The sequence below is a fragment of the Elephas maximus genome, chromosome 22, assembly GCF_024166365.1.
Source record: "Elephas maximus indicus isolate mEleMax1 chromosome 22, mEleMax1 primary haplotype, whole genome shotgun sequence".
NCBI classification, from domain to species: Eukaryota; Metazoa; Chordata; class Mammalia; order Proboscidea; family Elephantidae; genus Elephas; species Elephas maximus.
The window spans coordinates 41,260,152-41,285,182 of record NC_064840.1 but is presented as its reverse complement, the minus strand read 5'-3'; the positions used below and the strand labels follow the sequence as shown (position 1 = coordinate 41,285,182).

Below are 25,031 nucleotides of genomic sequence, written 5' to 3'. Positions count from 1 at the left end.
GGTACTATTTCTTTGTCCGTAAGATTAGCAAAAGATTTCTAGCATTTAATGACAATATCAAACACTGATGAGAGTGTGCTGGGCCAGGCACTCTTGCATGCTGCTGGTGATGGAAATTATACAGATGTTTTGAAAAACAATTTGGCAGCAAGATATGAAAAGCCTTAAAAAGGCTGATAGCCTTTGACTCAGTAATTCTATGCCTGGGAATTTATCCTAAGGAAATAACCCGAAGTTTAGAAAAAAGATTTTAAGAACAAAATCATGGGAACCATCTAAATTGTCAACAATAGGAAAAAGGCAAAGTATTTTATATTCTCATATGGAACATTATTCAGGTATTTTAAATTATTTTTATAAAAATTTTGTGATAAATGGGAGAAATATTTCTATTGTTAAATTAAAAAAGTATATAAATTTGTATATAAAAGATGAGCTCAACTATAAAACGGTTAGAAAAATAATGGAAGGAAATATATCAAACTGCTAACAGAAGTAATGTCTCAGTAAAGGGATTGGGGTGACTTCTTTTCTTCCTTCCTGTTTTTTTTTTTTTTTTTTTTTTGCATTTTCCAATTTTTCCATCACCAAAATATGAATTAAGGAGATACACTTTGACTTTTAGACTAAGAACAAAATTTACTAACTGACCCTGATTTTCTCCTTATTTCTCAAATATTCACATCTGCAAAATCACCAAATATATTCCAGACTTGAAAAAAGCACCTCAAAGTCAAATGAGGTGAGTGACAAGAGAGGCCAAAGAAAAATAACAGGAGATCAATAGGCAAAAGAACAAGAGAAACACTTACTAGCACAAAAACTCTAATGGAACACTTCCAATCTGGTCCATTGCCCTGGACTCAGGAGGCAAATGGATGAGGGAGAGCTGACCTCCAAGAACAGGTCAGATCTGAGGCTAACCCTCCTTCACACTGTGTAGGGGCCAGGATAACAGGGCTCACTGAAACTTCACAATGTAGAAACCAGAGAATGAGTGGTATATACTGTATCTTTGGCAAGTCCTTTGATCTTCTCCCACATTCTTTATACTCTTCCAGGGGACTTAGCTTCACTCAGGTTTATAGACAAAATATTAATAAAAACGGAGTTACAAGATTCATGATCATCCCGAAGCTTGATCTTCTCTAGAAATCTAAATCATCTTGGCCAAATTCATCTGCCCTGTCTACCACCTTGGTAAAAGTGAGGCTTTTAACTATCTTCCTATCTTCTAAGTCAGGGTCGTCATCTGCCCCCTGGTCTGGAGTGCTTGGGCCTGAAGGGGCTCCTTCTCCCTCAGAGGTGGAGCTTTTGAAGTACATCCTGGTGACTTTTCTTTCTTGATGAGTGATTCCCTTGGGCTCATCTGCAATGCTCCTTGTGTCTCCATTGGGATGCTCTTCTTCTGAACCTTTCTGAGAGACCTGAGAGCAGTTTCCTAAAGATGACATGCTAGAGGAGGAGTTGACTGTTTTGGAGGCTGATCTTTGGTAGGGGGTGTCTCCACTTGGGGCAGCAGGAGATGCAAGCTTCCCCTCTTGGTCTGGACAGCTGTTTTCAGAAGCCTTACCCAACTGCACCTCTCCTTGGCTAACTGGTGGGCTACCTTCTTTCTCATCTCCCAACTCTGTCTGTCCCTCTCCTTCAGCTTTCTGGGCCTTAATAGCATCTGTACCATCAACATCTCCTCCTGGACCTCGATTACCTCTTCCTGATGCTTTGTCCTTCAAATTATCCTCATTCCCAGAGTCTTCATTCATGTTTTCTTCCTGCTCACCCACATGCTGCTCCTCCCATTCTTCTTTCTCCAGGTTGTTGCCAACACTGATACCTGTTTTCCTGTCTCTCTTCTGAGTATCTGTGTCTTCCTCTCCCTCCTGATAACTAGCCCCCTCTCCTTCTCCTAGTTCAGGATCTTCATCTCCACTGAGTTTCTGTTTCCCTTCGATCTCATCTCCCTCATCTGCCCCAGAACTAAGGCCTAATCCTGGCTCCAGCTCTCCATAAACTCCCTGGACAGATCTGGTCCTCAAGGAGGCCACCTGAAGCAGCCCCATCCCTCCCTCCTCAGGAGCTTCCTCTACTGCCTCCCCATTAATAGGTCCTCCCTTCCTCTTCTGCAGAATCTGCTGCAGGTCAAAGGCCTTTTTGATGGGTGCGCTGCCTGCTCCCATTGTGTCCCTCGAGGGTATGGGGCTCACTTTCTTCCTCATGCAGGCCTTGCAGGGGCAAAACTCCTCCCCCTTGGCCTTCCCACCCAGCTCATTTCTCTGGGCACCACTAACGGTTGGCTCATCTTCCAGGGTGAGGGAGAAGAGCCCATGGGCTCGGGTCTGCTCCGTGAAGGCAGAGAGGTTGCGCAGGCCCTGGAGGCGGCGTCTCCGCTGTTCTGTCTGCATCGACATCTCCCACCGCAGTGGCCTGGCCGCTTTCCTTCTGGCCCTGATCTGGATCTTCCTGAGCTCCCTCTTAATGCTGTCTTGGAGCCGCCAGCCCACGTTCTGCTCCAGTTCTGCCACCATCTGGTCCAGCAAATCATTGTTCTGCAGACCCCAGTGGGCTCGAACCATGGCTGTGGCACTAACAAAGTGGGTCATGAAGGCCTTCTCCATCTTTTTCAACAACTTGAACACCCAGATGGGGTCAAGATCCAGGAACCCTCTGTGGGCCTTGGAGCTACTTTTCACCCCTGGCCCCTGAGTAGAGTTGACCTGAGTTTGTCCACCTGCCATCTCAGCATTTCTGGGCAGCTTTTTCAAACCATAATCAAACGTGGGGCCACTTTGATGTTCACTGGCATGAGAGTCACACTCACTGGGGTTACTGAAGAGCTCTTTTGGTTTATCACTCATTCCTGGAGGACACAGGCCTACAGAGTCAGGGTCTCTTCCTGTTTCCTCTTTCTGCATTCTTGTATCTTCCTGTGTGCCCTCTCCATCCTCAGTGCTGTCCACTGACAATTCCTGTTTATTGACTCTTTCCGTTTCTGGAAACTCTTCCTCTTTATTATGTTCTTCTTGCATTTCTTCTTTTTCTATTTCTTCTTGTGTTTTCTCTACTTGTATCCCCTCTTCCTGCATTGTATTTTCAACTAACTGTTCTAGGCTATTGCCCAACATCTGTTCCCTGCTGTTTTCTCCTGCTTCATCCTGGTTTGTGGCACAAGCCCAAGCTTGGGAGTTTGAGGAGGCTTTGGAACAGCTCAGGTGTTGGTTTCTCGGATCCTCTGGGTTCTCTGAAGCTCTAGAGTCAGGCCTCTGATCAGAGATGCTGCTTGTCACCATTTTCAAGGGCAGCTCCATCCTCTCAGGGCTCAGGGCACAGTCCACAGGGCAAGGCCCACTGCCCTCCCTTGACCCTCTGGAACCACTGCTGACATCCACTCCTGAGGAGGATGTTGGAGTGAAATCCTCGGTCACAGCATGGGATGTGAAACCTGGCAGACCCTGGCACGATCCAAGTTCCTGAAGGCCCAAGTCCAACTTGTCTTTCCCAAGGTCACACTGTGGCCACAGGGACTGGAGAGTGACCAGGAGCTCTTGGAACTTAGGGGAGTCTATGAACCTCATTTTGCTGGCAGAAGACCCAAGGTGTTCATCAAAGAAGTGAAGCCTGGTGAGACATGTGACAAGAGCACAGGCAGAGTGGCTGAGCCTCCTCCCCACCACACCAGACACTTCAGGCAGGCTGCTGGGCCTGCCCTGCTTTGAGCTGATTAATTCCTTCATGATCTGTATGGAGGCAGGTATCCTGCTAGGCAGGATACCCTCACTTACACCACGGCCCACAGTGGTTCTATCACTGGCTCTGTCCTTCTCACAAGCATCTGAAACACCCCTGGAAGCTCCTCTTTGAGGAAAAGCCTCTTTTGATTTGGGAATAGCATCATCAGTCACTGAGGATCTATCTAGTTCTGGTTTCTCACTGGTCTCCCCTTCCAGGGGCTGCTCTCTGACCCGAGCTAACTCCCCAAGGCCTTCCAGAGAATGTTTGTCAACAGGGTCCTCCTGGGTGCCTTCTGGGCCATCCCCAGCCACATTTGGGCTCTCATCCATCATCTCATATTTCATGAGTATGGGCTCTTCTGGGATGTGGCTCAGCCATTCACAGATGACAGCTTCTGGTGAAATGTGGGGCAGAGCACTAGGCATCATGCCACCATCTTCCTCTTGCTCCTCAAGGCTTTCCCCTTCACCAGCAACCTTCCCCTGTGACATCCCTCTGGGGCTGGGGCTGGGGCTGGGGCTGGGGCTGGGGCTGGGGCTGGGGCAGGGGCTGGGGCTGCTCCTCGTGGTTGCTCTCACTGCTTTCCCTGTGACCCCTGATTTTGAGATCAGGGGCAGTGTTCTCAGTCCACTGAGTTTTTCTTCCCCCTGCTCACCTCCACCTGACCCCCGGTTGGCACTTTGGTTGCTATTGCTATTGCTGCTACTGCTTGAAGAGTGTTTCTTGATGCAAGGTTGTCCCCTTGGGGGTGTGGGGCAGTACCTGCTGCACACTAAGCAGGCCCCAGAGATAGATCGAGGGCCACCCTGTGGCTGGGAAGCCTGCAGGGCCTGCATTTTACCACCATGGGTCCTGCAGACCAGGGATGTATCAATCTGGGAGCAGCAACTGCCTTGGTGGTCTCCTGATTTCACTCCGTCAGGCCATTTAACTACCCAAACCAAGGGTGAGGAGAGCTTGGGATTGTTGCCTCCTGCCTTTTCATCCAGGTGATCAACCTTAACATGAGAGCTGAAGGAGTCTGATGTGTTGGAAGGTGTAGGGGGTGAGCTCACCCTGAGTTCAGAATCCCCTTTAGTCTCAGCAGAGGTGAAGTGTGAGTGGTAGAAATGAGAAGCACAGTTTGTTTTTTGTGGATCTGAATTACTAACAAGTATAATGGCAGCACTGCTGACCCCTGGTGTGGACTGGGAACAAAGAGAGCCAGAGGAGGGAGATCCTGGGTCCTTGGAAGCCTGTTTCCTGACACTAGATGAGCTTTCAGGAAAACCTAGTTCTGGGCCACCTGAGCAGGACCCTCCTGTATTAGCAGGACTCAATACTTGTTTGGTTGTGGGCAAGTCCAATGAGTAGGGGACAACCCTTTGGTGGTGGTGCTGCCTGTGGTGGCTTCTCTGAGAAATGCTGCCAAAGTCTGAAGTGTTGGGTGAGGACATCGCACTAGCTTGGCTCTTCTGCTTTCTACTCCTCCTCTGGGCTGAGGTACAGGAGGAAAGTGGGGAAGAGCACCCACCAGCATACCATGAGCTAGAATGGTCCAAAGCCACGGGCAGCCTTGTCACAGACCCATCCCTGGCCTTATGGCCCCCAGTGCCCTGTCCACACTCTTTTGCCTGTAGGTCTCCATTCTTCAAAGATGAGGGACTCAAAGGAGGGCAATTGGTGCTGCCTTCCTGGGTGTGCTCCTGCTGTGAAATCATGGTTCCCTCACTGCTTGCACAGCCCCAGCATGGCTCACCTGTTTCACCAGACCTCTTGAGAAAACTAGCACTTGCTGACAAATCAGGAAGAGTAACCTCCAGGCTGCAGGGCTCAGGTTTCAGGCAGCCCAGTGAAGGCTGTTCTTTACTTCCCTCCTCTTGGGCTTCTTGTTCCCTGCCACCCTCCCCTCCTCCTTTTTGACATAGTTTGGGTCCCAGGTTTGGGTCCCCACCAGCCTGGTGGGTGCAGCCAGCCTCCTGCTCAACTTCTGTCTTGGAGGCAGCCCTGGCAGCCTGATGCCCACTGCAGCTGCCCACGCTGCCTTCCGGTGTCCTGGGGCAGTAAGAGGAGTTTGCCTCAGAGCCTGCTGTGGGTCTGTCATTGGAGGCCAAGCTAACACTGATCTTACTGGTCCTTTTCCCACTGGCAACTCCTTGGCTCCAGGAAGCTGTGGAGTGGCAGTGCTTAGTGAGCAGGGCCCTCCTCCAAGAATCTGTTTCTTCTCCCTGGGTCCTGTACACGGGGTTTGTCCAGATCTGATAGCCAGGACCTGCCTGCTGACCTTGGTTAAAAGCCTCCTCACCCCCTGACTCGCAATGCCTCAATCCTGGTGCCCCAGGCTCTGAGAAGCCCCCAGGGCTGCCTTCCAACACGCAATGTAGGGGATCCACCTCCCCCAGGACAGGGCACTCCTCACTGGGTGTTGTGAGGGTGCTGGCCTTCCTGGCGCCCCTGGACCACAGGAGCATGTCCTTGCTGAGCAGGTGGAAACGGACTTTCATCTCCACAGACAGGCTGCCATCTTCATTCATGTGGACCTTCTTCTCAAAGTCATCATCAGCCACCAAGGGGCAAAGGTGGACTGGTGTGTTCTGAGGGTGCCTGTGAAGGGCAGGGCCCATCCAGGTGCAATGTGGGGACACAGGGGGGTCACTGATACCAGACCTCTCTGATAGCAAGGAGAACTGCCGCAACCTGCCATCTGACTTGGACCTTGAGTGGATAACGCTCTGCTTGGCCTTCAGTCCCCAGCTCCCTGGCGTGCAGTGAAGAGTAAGAGGAAAGAGAAAAAGATGGTGAGCAACTGTGGGGAGAACCTGGGTAAAAGCATGAAGGCTGGTCATGAGCCTTTCACCACCTAACACCACCACTATCTCCAAAACAGCATAATGAGGGCAGAGCCCACTCTACAGTGAATATCCATAGAGCTGCCAGTTTGTAAACCAGCATAGATTAGTGAGATGAACATGAAGCCTGAATTCAATTCCAACTCTGCCACTTAGTAGCTGTGTAGCTTTAGACATAGCCTGTTTTCTGAGTTGTAAAATAAGAATAATAATATCTGTTTGGTAGGTTTGATTTGATGATGCAAAGTGATGTATGTAAAATTTTCTGCAGTTTCTAACACACAGTGGGCTCTCAATGGACAGCAGAGATGACAGGCAGAGCAGCAATACCCAGAGCTAATTCTTATTTCTTCTCACACCACCCCAGCGCAAGAGGTGAAATCAATAAGCTGCTGCGTATGAACCTGATTGTAGGCTATAGGATGTTTTGCAATGATTAACACTCATTAAGCTCTTGAGTTGAAAAATGATTGCAAGGAAGGACCTGGATATACAGTATCAGGTCCTGATATCCAAGCCTGCACCCCAACCTATGAAAAACATAAGAGGGTACCTGGGAATAGAAAGAAGTGACCCTAAGAAAGAATGAAGTACTTTGTGCTTTCTCATTTTACCTCTTGAGCTAGCATTTGGCAAAATGGAAAGGTTGAGTCTGTGGCTACCAAAAGAACAGCCCTCCCCACCCCTCACTGAGTACATCTGGGTAGGAGAAGGCTTTTTCAAGCCCTGATCCTCCATAAGAACCAAACGAGATGGGGGGGCCCTCCAGAGAAGGTACTGTGGCTAATGTGTCTTTGTACCTCCAGCAATCACAGAAATTATTGTTGTTATTGTGGTTTGCTTAAGCCCTTTTTACAAAGGATATTACTTTGTTCACTTACCAAAATGCCCATTGCCACTCCAGTAATTCCAGTAATTTTGCTTAAATTTTTATTCTGCATTTTTGGTATTTGTGTGTGTGTCTAGATTTGGTTATAATGTATATTCTATTCTATTCGTTTCTATTAATTATTATTTTATATTATACTATATATATCTAGAGTCTGGCACATAGTGGGTGTTTTGGTTGGATGTATGGATGACCAATGGTTATCATTAGTTTTAGTCCTTTTGATCTGTCTGTAGGCCCTCACTGTTACCTAAGAGAATACTGACTCTTAAAGGACTTAGACACACAATATCAGGTTCTGACATTCAAGTCTGTACCCCAGCCATGCAATGTCATGTACCCATGGTCCATTGCCTACATAATGTTATGTTCACCATGGTTATTAATAAAGGTTATTTTAGAACCTACAAACTTAGAGCTAAAGATATCCTAATTTCCTTTACATACCATACTACACTCTCTCATATCCCAGTCAGATGTCCAACCCAGTTAAGGTTGATGGCAATGAAAAGGAGGATGAACAGACAAGAGAGACCCAAAAGCAACTGGGATAACCAAGAATTGGGGCAAAGTCAGGTTTCCTGAATTATCTGGAAGTATTATCTGCCCAGCCCTACTGGACCACCATCCAGTGCAAATAAGATTGGTGAAAAAACAAAACTAACTCACCATTTTTATTCCTTGAAGTCAGCCCAGGTAAAGTTTCAGTACCATTTCTTCTAGATTCTTCCATTGCAGGTGGTCTGAAGGACTCATGACCAGCACATACCAGCACTAAGGGGCTGTGTAGCAAACTCTGCAGGGAGTCCACCTGATGAGGAGAGTGTGGAGTTAGGAGTTCTGATCTCCAGAACCACCTCCTTCCCAGAAAATACAAGTGGGTGAGGAACCAACTCCCTCCAGCCCCTTCCTGATTTTTGCACATTTCACCCCAGATTCCTGATCCAAGGGAAGAATCCCACTCAATCCCCATGACGCCTCCATCATTAGCTGAGGACTAAGGTCATACGACAATCATCTTTCTCTCTAACTACATCCCTCCCTCCACCAGATATCAGGCCTGTGATTTGGAAGTTACTCTGGGTGCCTCAGGTGGAAAAGACTTTAAGAAGCCCGTTAGCCTGCTTACCTGCCTACACTTACACCCTCCATAATATTGAAGCAACCAGAGAAGGAAGCCTTCCAGCTTCCATATAGAGATCTGATTCGCTATCTCACCCTTTTCCAATGCAGAGAGTCCTCTCTTGTGTCTAATCTATGTTTTCTAGGCTAATCCCAGTCCATTGCCTCTATTTCCGCCCTTATTGAGGCAGGGAGGAGCAGGCACTATTGTCTCTCTAGGTAGTCCTTCCCTCTCTGGCTCCTATAATAGTTCTTTAGGCTCCTGCACAGACCCTTGTGCCATTCCCCACCCACCCACTCACTTCCCCTGCCTTCCCGAACAGGATATCCACGTGCCCGCTCCTGGGATAGGAGTAGAGTAGGCAACACCAGTGCTGGATTCCATGCCAGGGAAAAGGTACCTGCTTTTAGAAAATCTCACCTGGCCCAAGATGCCCCTGCATATTTGAGGGTTTGCACTATTTATAGCATTACACTGTAGTTAACAGTGTTGGGTAAGGGTTATTTCCATCTTTAAAGTACAGAGCATGTTCTTTTTCATTTTCTCGAGTTAAGAGGGTGTGCTCATTAACAAGGACATTAAAAAAAAAAAAAAAAAAAAAAAAACCTCTTAACATCCTTTTCCCAAAACATGGTATATAAGTTTGTTGTACACCAGAAGATCTTTCAACATATTTATTATAAGTTTGTTTTAAGCTGCCAGGTAACTTTTGTTGATTTAGATCTTAATCCATCATAACAACCAAACAGAATCCAAGTATATCAATGTGTAGACACAGCCATGCTTCTAGAGAATCAGACTCTCCAGGAAGAAAAAGAAATTGAGAACTAAGTGATGTTCCCATTTTTTATCGTAAAGTAGTATTTCACTAAAATTGGAAGATGTAGAAGATCCATGATAGAAAGCATTATTGAGGGTGCTCATCCAATAGAGGTCCTGAAAACTGATAATCATTACACAGCCTTTTCTGGAAAGCAATGAGATTATTGTGTTTGCAGAACATCTAATAGTCCTTCAGTCAGTCTATATGAACAATGAGCTGAGAACCTTAATATCTCTTTCTAGAATTCACTGTACCTGCTCTCCCTCTCACCACACTCACTAACCTGTGAGCTAACTGAAAGAAAGAACATAGCCCTATTTGTCTGTATACTGTGTATGTAGTACATGCTTAGTACATGGTGGTTGTGGAATTATTCAGAAGCATTATTGCATATGCCCAAAGTGTGTAAGACAAACTCCCACCATCTTTGCTTCTAAGGAGTATTCTGGCTAGTACCTCTTCCAACACAGATTTGTTCATTCTTCTGGCAGTCCATGGTATATTCAATATTCTTCACCAACACCATAACTCAAATGCATCAATTCCTCCTCAGTCTTCCTTATTCATTGTCCTGCTTTTGCATGCATGTAAACAAAAAAAAAAAAAAGAAAATACCATAGATAGGGTCTGGCACACCTTAGTCCTCAAAATGACATCTCTGCTTTTTAACACTTGAAAGAGGTCTTTTGCAGCAGACTTGCCCAAGGCAGGTTGTCCTTTGATTTCTTGACTGCTACTTCCTTGGGCATTCTTTGTGGGTCTAAATAAAGTGAAATCCTTGACAACCTCAACATTTTCTTCATTTATCATGACGTTGCTTATTGATCCAGTTGTGAGAATTTTTATTTCCTTTATGTTGAGGTGTGATCCATATTGAGGGCTGTAGTCTTTGATTTTCATCAGTAAGTGCTTCAAGTCCTCTTCACTTTCATCAAGCAAAGGTTGTGTCATCTGCATACCACAATATGTTAACGAGTCTTCCTCCAATCCTGATGTTCCATTTTTCTTTATATAGTCTAGTTTTCAGATTATTTGCTCAGCATACAAATTGAATAAGCATGGTGAAAGGATACAATCCGGACACACACCTTTCCTAAATTTTAAACCACACAGTATCTCCTTGTTCAGTTCAAATGACTGCCTCTTGGTACAGGTTCCACATGAGCACAATTAAGGGTTGTGGAATTTCCATTCTTCACAATGTTGTCTATAATTTGTTATGATCCACACAGTCAAATGTCTTTCCACAGTCAATAAAACACAGGTATATATCTTTCTGGTATTCTCTGCTTGCAGCCAAGATCCATCTGATATTAGCAATAATGCTCCTTGCACATCCTCTTCTGAATCCAGCTAGAGTTTCTGGCAGTTCCCTGTTGATGTACCACTACAACAGTTTTTTAATTGTCTTCACCAAAAGTTTACTTGTGTGTGATATTGATGATATTTTTCAATAATTTCTGCATTCTGTTGGATCACCTTTCTTTAAAATGGGCACAAATATAGATCTCTTCCAGTCAGTTTGGCCAGGTAGCTGCCTTCCAAATTTCTTGGCATAGACAAATGAGTACTTCTAGCCTTGCATCGTTTGTTGAAACATCTCAATTGGTATTCAGTTCTGCACAAGATTAAAAAATTAGTCAGTATTTATTCCATGCTCTTTCTGTTGTGTTATCCAGTACTGCAGAGTTCAGAAAGCTATAAACACATTTCCTGAACTCCCTTGCAGCTATGGTTTTAAATGTGAAAAAAGGTTACACCAAGTAGATGCATTGCATGAGATATGGAAAACGATAGTGAAGCAGAGGCTTCTTCCTTTTGCTTTTGACTATTGCCACAAGCAAAAAAGGTCAAAATGTTGAGAGGCATCTGTAGCTGGGATAACAAAGCCACACTCATTGTTCGAGTCACCAGCTCTCTGCATGTCCAAAGACAGTTTTGATGGTGTCAGCTTCCTTATTCTGGAACACAGCAATGATGGGGTGATGCTGAACTCAGTAATTCCAGTGATGACCTGCCAATACCCCACTTTCTTAATTGTGTCAGAGGTGTCTACCCTGACAGATCAATTTTGTGATTCATTTCTTGGAGCCCAGCCTACACTCCTCTAGCCTTTCAATGCATCTTTAAGCATCAAAGTCTCTGTATATAATTCCCTCCTGCTTAAGATTCGTAGAGAGTTTTCTGTTCCTATGCTGAACCTGTACTGATACAGTCTATGGTATCAGAGATGGTTACAGGCAATAGACCTTCAAGGATGGGAATCTGGCATTAGTTATCCTACCTAGTTGGGTTTGAAGGCAGTGATAATCTGGTTACAATGGGATACTGGTATTCCATGACACACAGTGACAAAATAAGTTCTTAAATAATCACCTTTGATAGTAGAACGCAGTGCTCACTCAAAGCAAGACTTTGACCGATCATTGGCTGCCAAGAGAGACTACTATAATGAGAATAAAAAATGCAAGGACTGTGAAGTAAGCTGAATGCCTCTCACTGCTCTAGAGAACTTAAAGGAAATGGCAAGCTCAGGGTTTAAATTCTTGGTCCAAGGATGTCCAGAGGACCTGGGAACTTCTCTGACTTCTGTAAAAGAGTCTTTTATCTCCTGTAGCACATGACTAGTTCTCCTTATATTGTGCTAGTGTGGTCTTGTATTAACTTTTACCCACTGGACATGGCAACACTGGAGGGTACCTCAAAATCTTCCCTGAGCAGTAAATGTTTCCCTCCCTGTCCTCATTGTGTAACAGCAACTCTACTGCTAGTTGCTGAAATACAACTGAACTGGGTATTATATGATCCATCAAGCCACAAAGTAGGTATGCTAAAATAACACTAGGTCCTTTGGTGGAGGTGACATGTACTAGTGATCAGGTGCAAGCAGGTCCTGAAGATACAAGTTATATGAGCAGATGGCTCACACTTCAAGTTTGCCAGCCTTAACGTATTGCTACTTCTGCTTAACACATACATATGACTTCATGGGAAATTCCCATGACCAGTTAACTGAAGAAGAAAATATTTGATTCTGGATTGTAGATAAATTCACAGGCTATGCTGACACTAGCAAAAAGTTGACTGATGCAATATTACAGACTAACTCAGAGGAATCAGGAAAGAAAAATCTAGGGGACAGTTTTGTTTGATTGACTCTTTTTCTTGGAAGGAGCAATGGTAGTGGTTAATGGCTCAATCTGATAATCAGGGATTGGAAAGAACAAGACTAGAGGATTGATGGCAATAAGAAAAATAGTTAACTGATCTCTCAGAATAGGTTCAGAGTGTGATAATATTTCTGTCTCATGTGAATATCCCCAAAGGGCATGCACTACAGAACAGACTCTCAATAATCATGTGGACAGATGAACTGTTCAGTGGGTGTCAGTCATCCTCTTCTTCAATCACCCAGGGTATGCTCAATCAGCTCTTGAACAAAGAGGCAAGGTAGCATTAACTAACAACGTAAACTCTACCTCATTAATGTTGATCTGGATACTGCTGCTTAGGGCCCAAGCTGCCAAAAGCAGAAACCAATGACAAACTTATGCTCTACACCATACCTAGAGGGAATCAGCCACCTGCCAGTGGGAGACTGATTACATTGGATGTCTTCAACATGGAGGGGGGACAGAAATTTGTATTCATTGAAATAGACACTTATTTTGGACATAGACTTCCTTCCTTGGCCATCATCCTTCTGCCAGTATCACCATCCGTGGACTTACTGAATGCCTTATTTATCATTGCCAGAGCATGTGAAGATTACTTCTATCCAAAGAATTTATTTTATAGCAAAAGAAGTGAAACACTAGGATAACGCCCATAGAATTCACTGCGTAACCATATACCCCATCACCCAAAAGCAACCATACTTATAGAACAATAAAATATCCTTTGGAAGACTCAATTTTGGCACCATCTGGAAAACATCACTTTATGATGTTGAGGTATTGTCTTACACAATGTGTGATATGTGCTCCAAAATAGCAACCAGTACATAGTGCTGTTTCTACATAGGCAAAGGATACTTGGGAATTAAAGAACAAGAATGAGAGTGGCCCCTTTCACTATTACGCCTAAGGACCTAGCTTCAAACATTTTGCCTCCTGTACCAGCAACTTTGGACTCTACTTGCTTAGAGGTCTCGGAGCCCAGGGGAGGATATTCCCTCCAGGAGGCACAACAGTGGTTCAATGGATCTGGAAGTTGAGACAATCTCCTGGCCATATGGAGCCCTTTATGACATTGAACTAATAAGCAAAAGGAGGACTTCTGTGTTGTATGAGATATTTGATTCTGATTATCAAGAGGAATAGAGTTGCAATGAGGAAAGGGAAGAAGAAATTTATTGCCCACAGAAGCTTTTAAGGTGCCCTCTAGTGTCACCATTTCCAGTGGGTAAAAGTTAATACAAGACCACAGTAACACAATATAAGGAGAACCACCAAGGGTTCAGACCTCTCAAGAATGCTGGTTCAGTCACCCCACCAGGAACATGACCACAATTAGCTGGGGTGATGGCTTAGGGCAAAGGGAGTATGGAATAGAGAGCAGAAGGAAAATTTAAGTACCAATAATGGCTTCATGGTAGTCTAATTTTTTTCACAGCTCTGCTGCATATATACATATTAAACAACTTTCTATTTTTTGCTCTTATTCCGTGTATTATTTTATATAATATGTTTTGGCAGTGGTGAACTTGATAATTATACCTTCAGATACAGGATATCAAGATGGAACTGTATACAGCATTGTTCACAATAGCAAAAAGATGGAAACAAATGAATGGATAAACAAACTGTGGTACATACACACAATGGAGCATTATGCAACAATAAAGAACAACGATGAATTTGTGAAGCATCTTATAACATGAATGAACCTGGAGGGCATTATGCTGAGTAAAATAAATCAATCACATATGGACAAATATTGTATGAGACCACTATTGTAAAAACTCATGAAAAGGTTTACACACAAAAAGAAACAATCTTTGATGGTTATGAGGGAGGGGAGGGATGGGGATGGAAAACCAGTAAATAGACAATATATAAGTGGTAACTTTAGTGAAGGGTAAGAAGGGGAAGCCAGCACAACTTGTACAAGGCAAAGTCATGGTAGCTCCATAGACACATCCAAACTCCCAGAGGGACAAAATTGCTAGGCTGTGGGCTGCGGGGACCATGGTCTCCAGGAACATCTAGCTCAATTGGCATAACATACTTTATAAAGAACATGTTCTACATTCTACTTTGGTGAGTAGTGTCTGGGGTCTTAAAAGACTGTGAGCGGCCATCTAGGATACTCCAATGGTCTCACCCCTTTGGGAGCAAGGAAGAATGAAGAAAACTAAAGATACAAGGGAAAGATTAGTCCAAAGAACTAATGGACCACATCTACCACAGCCTCCACCAGACTGAGTCCAGTACAACTAGATGGTGCCCAGCTACCACCACTGACTGCTCTGACAGGGATCACAACAGAGGGTCCTGAACAGAGCTGGGGAAAAATGTAGAACAAAATTCTAACTACAAAAGAAAGACCAGACTTGCTGGCCTGACAGAATCTGGAGAAATCCTGAGAGTATGGACTTGGACACGCTTTCAGCTCAGTAATGAGGCCGCTCCTGAGGTTCACCTTTCAGCCAAAGAGTGGACAGGCCCATAAAACAAAATGAGACCAAAGGGGCACACCAGCCCACGGACAAGGACTAGAGGGCAGGAGGGAACAGCAAAGTTGGTAATAGGGAACCCAAGTTCAAGAAGGGAGTGTTGACATGTCATGGGGTTGTTAACCAATATCATAAAACAATACGTGTACTAATTGTTTAATGAGAAACTAGTTTGTTCTATAAACCTTCATCTAAAGTACATTAAAAAAAAAAACAGATGGAACTGTGACTGAGCTATAAGGGGGATACAGCAATTGATGAGAACTTGGGGAATGTGATTGTTAAGATTGTGTATCAACTTGCCTGGGCCATGATTCTCAGTGTTTTGGCAGTTGTGTGATGTTGTGGTCACTTCCCTGTTGAGATCTGATATGTGATCACATGATGGGATCTGCTGTGAGTAGCCAATCAAGTGAAGGGAAGTTTCCTTGGGCTTGGCACCTGTATTTAGTGTGGGTGGATATTCTGGCAGGTCTTGGGGACTTTTGATTGTTTTGGATCCTGCAGCTGGCTCCTGTTCATCTGATCTCCAGTTCTTGGGACTTGAGCTATCAGCTTACCTGTGGTCTTGCTTGCCAGTCTTGGGATTCATTGATATTCACAGCCTGTGAGTAAGAACTCTGCTCTCTGACCTGTGACCTTGGCTTCAGCAGACCCTGCAGTTACTTGAGCCAGGAGAAGCCTCCATCCTGACCCATGGACTTGGGACATTATGACCTCTACAACTGCCTGAGCCATTTCCTTGATATAAATCTCTCTGTATATATGTATTTATATGCTTTACTGGTTTTGCTATCTAGAGGACCCAGCCTAAAACATTTGGTACCAAGAACGGTTCTAGAGAAACAAAATCATAAGGATTAATTTGGTTTTCAAGTCTGGTTACTCTTAAAGATGTTGGTGACTCTGCTTCCAGTAGTAAAGAGGGCACTGCTAATCCATGGCATGAGGTGGCAATTCATATACTCAAAATATCACCACCAATAGATCATGTATTGGTGAAAGACAAGGCTCTGAGTGACTGCATGTATGATACCTTTCTACAATCTTGTCTTGAGAAATATAAGGAAGCTGGCTGGTTGGTCCTACTTTCTTTAGACACACTGGTGAAAGAAAGAGATGAGCTCAGGCTTCAGAGTCAAAGCTGAAGCACCATACAAATGACCTCAAAGTTTCTACTTGTGCCTTGAAAGAAAGCCTTATTTCTTGTAGTAACACCTGATATTGCCAAAAACCTAACTCAGAGTCTTATTATAAGAGTGGCTGAATTACAATGCCAACTCAACTGCCAACCTCGAGAGGTGTCTGAAGTTAAAGTGAGGACATTGATAGGGAATAAGTGGGACCCTGAAACCTGGGATGGGAACATAAGGGCAGGTAATCAGGAAGCTGGTGACACTGAGCCCCTAAATTCCATTGGATCGCTTCTGCTCATTGCCCATTCATTCCCATCTGAAGAGATTACTCCATGTTTGTCTGCTAAACCACCCTGCCTAGTAAAAACACTAGCACCTACACTCCCGTCTAATGAGATTAACCCAGCTGTATCTAAAGTGCCTTTATCTGAATCATTGCCTAGGACATTGCTTGAGGCAGATGTTTTACAAGACAATGCTGAATTGTCTCAAAACATTTCCCCATAAATTTTGGCTTCTAGACCTATAACTAGACTTAAGTCCCAGCAAACCCCAAAAGATGAAGTACAAAGTGTAACCCAGGAAGAGGTATGCTACATTCTGAAAGAACTGCTTGACTTTTCTAATAGGTACAAACAGAAACCTGGGGAATATGTGTGGAAATGGCTAATAAGGGTGTGGGATAATGGTGCAAGGAACATAAAGATGGATCAGTCTGAGTTTATTGATATGGGCTAACTAAGCATAGATTCTTCATTCAATGTTTCAGCTCGAGAAGTTAGGAAAGAATCTAATCATTTATTTGGTTGGGTTGCTGAAGCATGGATTATGCAGTGGCCTACACTAAATCAAGTTGAAATATCAGACCTCTCTTGGTATAATATAGAAGGCTTAGGGAAATTGGCATGCTAGAGTGGATTTATCTGGTTAGACCCACAGATCCACACATGGAGTGCCCAGAGGACATACCATTTACCACGACAGTGAGGAACAAATTTATGAAGGGAGCCCCAGCATCCTTGAAGGCTGCTGTGATTGCTATTTTATGTAAATCAGATTTGACAGGGACAAGGACTAGAGGGCAGGAAAGAATTAACTGAATTAAGACACCTAACTGCAATGGGGCTGATTGGAGTCCATGGTGGTAGGGCCAAGTGGCAGCATTCAACCAACAAGACAAGGAGGGTGTCGTTTCTGTAATGGACAGCAGAGTTAAAGCAGGAATCAGAATAGTCTGACTCCTATCGACTTATGGCATTGGCTACTTAGTCATGGTGTCCCTAGGAGTGAAATAGATACGAAATTTACTAAATATTTACTTGATCCATACAAATGGATGAATTCTAGTTCAGGTGAACAGCAATCTAACTCTAATCACCAGAATAGAGTCACAGCCCCTCAATAAATTCCCAGACTTGAGCGAGTTTAAAGACCCACAACCCCTTGATTGAAGAGAAGGCCAAATCCCCTTGAGAAAGGACTCCAATACACTGCCATAAACTTAAGCTGTCAGCCTTTCTCCCAGCCTTCCCCAATGAGAGTGACTATTCATTGGGGAAAAGGAAATAATCAGACTTTTGGGGGATTACTAGATACTGGCTCTGAGCTGACACTAATTCCAGGAGACCCAAAATGTCACTGTGTTCCACCAGAGTGGGGGCATATGGACATCAGGTTATTAATAGAGTCTTAGCTCATGTCACTCTTACAGTAGGTCCAGTGAGTCCCTGAACCCATCCTGCAGTGATTTCCCCAGTTCCAGAATGTATAATTGGAAGAGATATACTCAGCAACTGGCAGAATCCCCATATTGGATCTCTGACAAATGGAGTAAGGGCTATTTGGCAGGAAAAGCCAAGTGGAAGCCTTTAGAACCTACCTAACCCAAAAACCCATTGCAGTTGAGTCAATTCCAACTCATAGCAACCCTATAGGACAGAGTAGTACTGCCCCATTGAGTTTCGAGGGAGCGCCTGGTAGATTCGAACTGCTGACCTTTTGGTTAACAGCCATAGCTCTTAACCACTACACCATCAGGGTTTCCGCCCCATGTAGAAAAATAGTAAACCAAAAGCAATACCTCAACCCTGGAGGGATTGCAGAGATTACTACCACCATCAAGGACTTGAATGATATAGGGGTGGTAATTTCCACCACATCCCCTTTCAACTTGCCTATTTGGCCTGTGTGAAGACCAGATGGATCTTGGAGAATGACAGTGGATTATTGAAAACTTAAGCAGGTGGTGACTCGAACTGCAGTTGCTGTTCCAGATGTAGTCTCGTTGCTTGAGTAAATTAATACATCTCCTGGTACCTGGTATGCAGCTCTTGATCTGTCTAATGCCTTTTTTTCCATACCTGTCTCTGAGGACCATCAGAAGCAGTTTGCCTTTAGCTGGCAAGGCCAGCAATACACCTTCAGTTGCCTACCTCAGCCCGGCATTAAGCCTCCAACCCCATTTCATAATTTAGTCTACAGGGACCTTGATCACCTTTCTCTTCCACAAGATGTCACACTGGTCCATTACATGGATGACATTATGTTGATTGGACCTAGTAAGGAAGAAGTGTCAATGACTCTGTACTTACTGGTAAAACATTTGCATTCTAGAGGGTGGGAAATTAATCCCACAAAAATCCAGCTGCCTTCCACCTCAGTGAAATTTCTAGGGGTCCAGTGGTGTGGGGCATTTTGAGATATTCCTTCTAAAGTGAAGGAAGTTATTGTATTTGGCTCCTCCCACAGCTAAAAAGGAGGCACAATGCCTGAGGTTCTCTTTGGATTTTAGAGGCAACATATTCCTCCTTTGGGTGTGTGACCTTGGCCTATTTATCAAATGACTCAAAAAGCTGATAGTTTTAAGTGGGGCCCAGAACAAGAGAAGGCCTTGCAGTAGGTTCAGACTGCCTTGCAAGCTGCTCTGCCACTGGGTCATATGATTCGGCTGATCCAGTGGCACTTAAAGTGTCCGTGGCAGATAGATATGCTGTTTGGAATCTTTGGCAGGCCCCTCTTGGTGAATCACAGTGCAGACTCTTAGGATTTTGGAGAAAAGCCCTGCCATCTTCTGCAGATAACTGCTCTCCTTTTGAAAAACAGCTTTTGGCTTATTACTGGGCCTTAGCAGACTGAGCACTAAACCATGGGACACCAAGTCACCACGTGGCCTGAGCTGTCCATCATGAACTGGGAGTTGTCTGACCCACAGAGTCATAAAGTTGGACATGCATAGCAGCACTCCATCATTAAATTGTATATATGAGATCGGGCCCAAGCAGGACCTGAAGGCATGAGGAAGTGGTCCAAATGACCATGGTCTCCACTCCTGTCACATTACCTTCCATATCCCAGTCTGCACCTCTGGCCTCATGGTGAGTCCCTTATGATCAGTTGACTGAAGAAGAGAAAACTCGTGCCTGGTTTACAGATGGCTCTGCACGGTATGCAGGCACCACTAGAGAGTGGACTATGGTAGCACTACACCCCTTTCTGGGACCTCCCTGAAGGACAGTGGTGAAGGGAAGTCCACCCAATGGGCAGAATTTTGAGCAATGAACCTGGTAACCCACTTTGGAAGGAGAAATGGCCAGATGTGTGATTGTAAACAGATTCATGGGCTATGGCCAATGGTTTGGCTGGATGGTCAGGGACTTGAAAGGAACATGATTGGAAAATTGGAGACAAGGATTTATGTGGAAGAGGTATGTGGGTAGATATCTCTGAATGGGCCAAAGAAGTAAAGATATTTGTGTCTCATGTGAATGCTCACTGGAGGTGCTCAGCAGAAGAGGGTGTTAACTATCAAGTGGATAGGATGAGCGTTTTGTGGAAACCATTCATTTTCTTTCCCCAGCTACTCCTGTCATTGCTCAATGGGCTCATGAACAAAGTGGCCATGGTGTCAGGGATGGAGGTTATGCATGGGCCCAGCAACATGGACTTCCACTCACTAAGGTCACCTTGGCTACAGCCACTGCTTGAGTGCTCAATCTGCCAGCAACACAGATAAACACTGAGTCCTCAATATGGCACTATTACCCCTAGTGACCCCCTCTCAAGATTTTTGCTTCCTTTCCCCGCAACCTTATGCTCTGCAGGTCTAGAGGTCTTAGTTCGAAAGGGAGGAATGCTCCCTCCTGGAGACACGTCACTGATTCCACTGAACTGGAAGCTAAGAATGCCACCTGGCCACTTTGGGTTCCTTATTCCTCTGGATCAACAGGCAAAAAAGGGAGTCACCATACTGACTGGTGTGATCGATCCTGATTACCAAGAGGAAATCAGATCGATATTACATAATGAAGGTAAGGAAACCCTGGTAGCATAGTGGTTAAGTGCTACAGCTGGTAGCCAAAAAGTTGGCAGTTCAAATCCACCAGGCACTCCTTGGAAACTCTATGGAGCAGTTCCACTCCGTCCTATAGGGTCGCTATGAGTTGAAATTGACTCAATGACAATTTTTTTTTTTTTAAATGGGGGTAAAGAAGAGTATGTCTGGAATGCAGGAGAACCGTTAGGGCATCTCTTAGTACTACCATGCCTTGTGACTAAAGTCAATGGAAAACTACAGGAATCCAATTCCGACATGACTACTAATGGCCCAGATCCTTCAGGAATGAAGGTTTGGGCCACTCCACCAGACAAAGAACCATGACCAGCTGAGGGGCTTGCTGAAGCCAAAGGAAATATGGAATGGGTGGTGGAAGAAGGTAGTTCTAAATACCAGTTATGGCCATGTGACCTGTTTCAGAAACAAGGGTTGTAACTGCTATGACTATTTCTGCTTTGTATGTGTGCATCAAATATTTTTGTTTTCTGCTATAAACGGAAATACCATATGATCCACCAATCCCACTCTTAGGAATATATCCTAGAGAAATAATAGTCGTCATATGGACAGACATATGTACACCCATGTTCATTTCAGCATTGTTCCCAATAGCAAAAATGGAAACAACCAAGATGCCCATCAACAGATGAATGGATAAACAAACTGTGGTACATACACACAATGGAGTATTATGCAACAATAAAGAACAACAATGAATCTGTGAAGCATCTCATAACATGAATGAATCTGGAGGACATTATGCTGAGTGAAATAAGTCAATTACAAAAGGACAAATATTGTGTGAGACCACTACTGTAAATACTCATGAAAAGGTTTACATACAAAAAGAAACAGTCTTTGATGGCTACGAGGGAGGGGAGGGATGGTGATGGAAAAATACTTAATAGACAATAGATAAGTGGAAACTTTGGTGAAGGGTAAGACGGTACACAATACTGGGGAAGTTGGCACAATCTGTCCAAGGCAAGGTCATGGTAGCTCCATAGACACATCCAAACTCCCTGAGGGACTGAATTACTGGGCTGAGGGCTGTGGGGACCATGATCTCAGGGAAAATCTAGTTCAACTGGCATAACATAGTTTATAAAGAATATGTTCTACATTCTACTTTAGTGAGTAGCGTCCAGGTTCTTAAAAGCCTGTGAGTGGCCATCTAGGATATTCCACTGGTTTCACCCCTTCGGGAGCAAGGAAGAATTAGGGAAACTAAAGATACAAGGGAAAGATTAGTCCAAAGGACTAATGGATCACATCTACCACGGCCTCCACCAGCCTGAGTCCAGTACAACTAGATGATGCCCAGCTACCATCACTGACTGCTCTGACAGGGTTCACAATAGAGGGTCCTGGACAGAGCTGGAGAAAAATGTAGAACAAAATTCTAACTCAGAAAGAAAGACAAGACTTGCTGGCCTAACAGAGACTGGAGAAACCCTAGAGAGTATTGCCCCCAGACACCCTTTTAGCTCAGTAATGAGGTCACTCCTATGGTTCACCCTTCAGCCAAAGATTGAACAGTCCCATGGAACAAAACAAGACGAAAGGGGCGCATCAACCTTGGGGCAGGGACTGGAAGGCAGGAGGGAGCAGGGAAGCTGGTAATAGGGAACCCAGGGTTGAGAAGGGAGAGTGTTGACATGTCATGGGGTTGTTAACCAATGTCATAATGTGTGTACTAACTGTTTGATGAGAAACTAGTTTGTTCTGTAAACCTTCAACTAAAGTACAATAAAAAAAACACAAAAATTTTTTTTGTTTTCTTCACTTGTAAAATATAAGATGTAAAAACAGGGCTAGCGCTTTTTTGGTTGTATGTGTGTTCATTGTAACATGTTAGGTGCAGGTATGACCTTATAATATTCTTTATTCAGAGATCACGCATGGTTTAAGGAGATGTGTACAGGTGCCAAGTTGATAAGGGGTAGACTGTGACGGTTAAGATTGTGTGACAACTTGGCTAGGCCATGATTCTCAGTGTTTCGGCAGTTGTGTGATATTGTGGTCACTTCCTTTTTGAGATTTGACGTGTGATCACCCCCATGATGGGATCTGTTGTGAGTAGCCAATTGGCTGAAGGGCAGTTTCCTTGGGCTTGTGGGCTGCATCGAGTGGGGGTAGATGTTCCAGCAGGGCTTGGGAGTTTTGATCATTCTGGATCCTGCAGCTGGCTCCCGTTCATCTGACCTCTGGTTCTTGGGACTTGAGCTAGCAGCTTACCTGTGCTCTTGCCTGCCCATCTTGGGATTCATCAGTCTTCAGAGCCTGTGAGCAACAGCTCTGCTCTCCTACTGCGGATCTTGTGTTCACCAGCCCCTGGGGCTACGTGAATCAGGAGAAGCCTCTATCCTGACCCATGGACTTGGGATGTTATAGCCTCTGCAACCGCATGAGCCATAGCCTTGATACAAATCTCTCTATATAAATATATATATTTATATGTTTTACTGGCTTTGCTTCTCTAGAGAACCCAGCCTAAGACAGGCAAGAAGGTTAGTATGTTTTTGATCGTGTGAGAGAGAGCTACACTGTTAGGTGGGAACATGTTACTATAGCTACTGTTTGGAAATTAAAGTACTAGTAGAATGGTGTACACAGATGTTAATAACTACAGGATTGGATTATGGGGAGATCTCTATTCTGCCTGTCCACCTTTGGTGTACATTCATGTTCTGCAGGACCTGGAAAGGCAAAAATTATATTAACTAGCCTTATTTACAGTTAGGGCTGGATGCAGATTAAGTTCTCCATCAACTAGATGTCTGGTCAACACTGGGAAGGTAGAAATGAGGCAGACACTATCTTTTCTTGATACTGGCAGTATTTGCTGCCAAGTAGGAGTGTGAGTGTCAGAAGACGATGGCAGCTAAGGCTGAAGGGACTAAACTCAGTGCTCCAGAGTTCCTGGGTGTCAAGAAGCAGCTGCAGCAGTTTCCCGATCCAAGGTTTATAATTTTCAATGCTTGCAGAGAGGTGTTCTTGAGCTCAGGAATTACAGTAGCATCACGCAGGGGTAGCAGCTTCCTGAAGGATACTGGGAGCCATTCCTGCAGGCCCAGATAGAGTTCCCTTCTCCAGCTTTCCAAGAATTTGGAAGCTTCTAATGCCTTGTATTAAATTGCTTTCTGCTTAAGACATCTTGAGTAGTGTCTGTTTCCCTCACTGAACTTGCACTGAAATAGGTTAAGAGGACTGGATGAGAAAACAATCCAAAGGGTACAAAGCACAGGACCTGGCACTTAGTGCTCCCTAAATGGTCACTAACTAACTGAATGTCTCTTCTCTAGTTACCTTTAGTTAGTAGCAGGGAAGTCAATTACCTCTTTTAAGGAATAATCTTCCCATTCCATCCGTTATGAGTTGAATTTTGTCCCCTAAAATGATATGCTCAAATACTAATCCCCAGTACCTGTGAATGTGACCTTATTTGGAAATAGTGTCTTTGCAGATGTAATTATTAAACATGAGGTCATACTGGAGGAGTATGACCCTAATCCAATACTCCTGGTGTCCTTATAAAAAGAGAAGAGACAGACAAGCAGACACAAAGCAAGACAGCTATGTGAAGATGGAGGCAGAGATTGGAATTATTCTGCCACAAATCAAGTAAACTCCAAGGATGCCAGCTGTCCTCAGAAATTAGGAGAGAGGCATGGAGCAAATTCTCCTAAAGAGCGCTTAGAAGGAATCAACGTGGCCAACACCCTGATTTCGGACTCCTAGCCTCCAGAACTGTGAGACAATATGTTTCTGCATTTTAAGCAAGCCAGTGTGTTACAGCAGCTCTAGGAAAATAAGATATCACCTACGTATTTTGACCCAAAGTCCAAAGAATTCTTTTAGGGAAATATACCTCAAGAGCCTACCTTTTTCCCACTGATGGTGAACACCTGTTTCACGGGAAATTGCAGAAGATCTGAGGCTTTGCTGATAAAGGCCTTAAGGCTCCTAGTGTTTCTATGACTGAGAACCACTGTCCGCTGGAATCTAGGGTCCGTGTTCTTAACCAGCATTATCCTCCTTGGGGCTTTAGGGCCCTTCCAGGAAGATGGTGTTCCTGGGACCTCATACCAGCCTTCCAAATCCCCTGATGGCTGAGCAGAGGGGTCTGTCCCTTGTTGCCCGCCAGGCCCACTGCGAGCTTGGGGCGGCTTCTTGTCAGAGCAGAGGTAGCAGCCGCCATCTTCTAGCTGCTCCAGGGTGCTGAGGCAGTGCAGTCCCTGGGGCGTGGTGACAGAGCGCACCCCGAAGGAAAGAGGCATGCGCTGAGAAAGCTCATCCATCAGGGCGCTGAAATTCTTGAAGACTCGCTGGTGAACTGCTAGCCGGACCCCAGAAAATCGGGGATCCCCTCGCTTGAAGAAGGTTATCTTCTTGGCTGGCGTGACCTGGGTGATAGAGGAGGTCCGAGCCACAGAAGGGAGGAGGAACTCATGGTATCTCGGGGCCTGGGCATCCTGCGGGGTGCTGTTCAT

The 25,031-nt window shown here is 44.7% G+C and overlaps 1 protein-coding gene across 1 annotated transcript; it reads right to left on the bottom strand.

The window, feature by feature from the left end:
- Positions 1–1,148: 1,148 nt before the first annotated feature.
- On the bottom strand, positions 1,149–25,031 carry RP1L1 (RP1 like 1). The gene is made up of 5 exons (XM_049865491.1): positions 24,423–25,031; positions 8,116–8,257; positions 4,877–6,466; positions 4,385–4,501; positions 1,149–4,192 (listed from the first exon to the last, which is right to left on the bottom strand). The coding sequence occupies exons 1-5, from the start codon at positions 25,029–25,031 to the stop codon at positions 1,149–1,151; spliced, it is 5,502 nt and encodes a 1,833-aa protein (XP_049721448.1).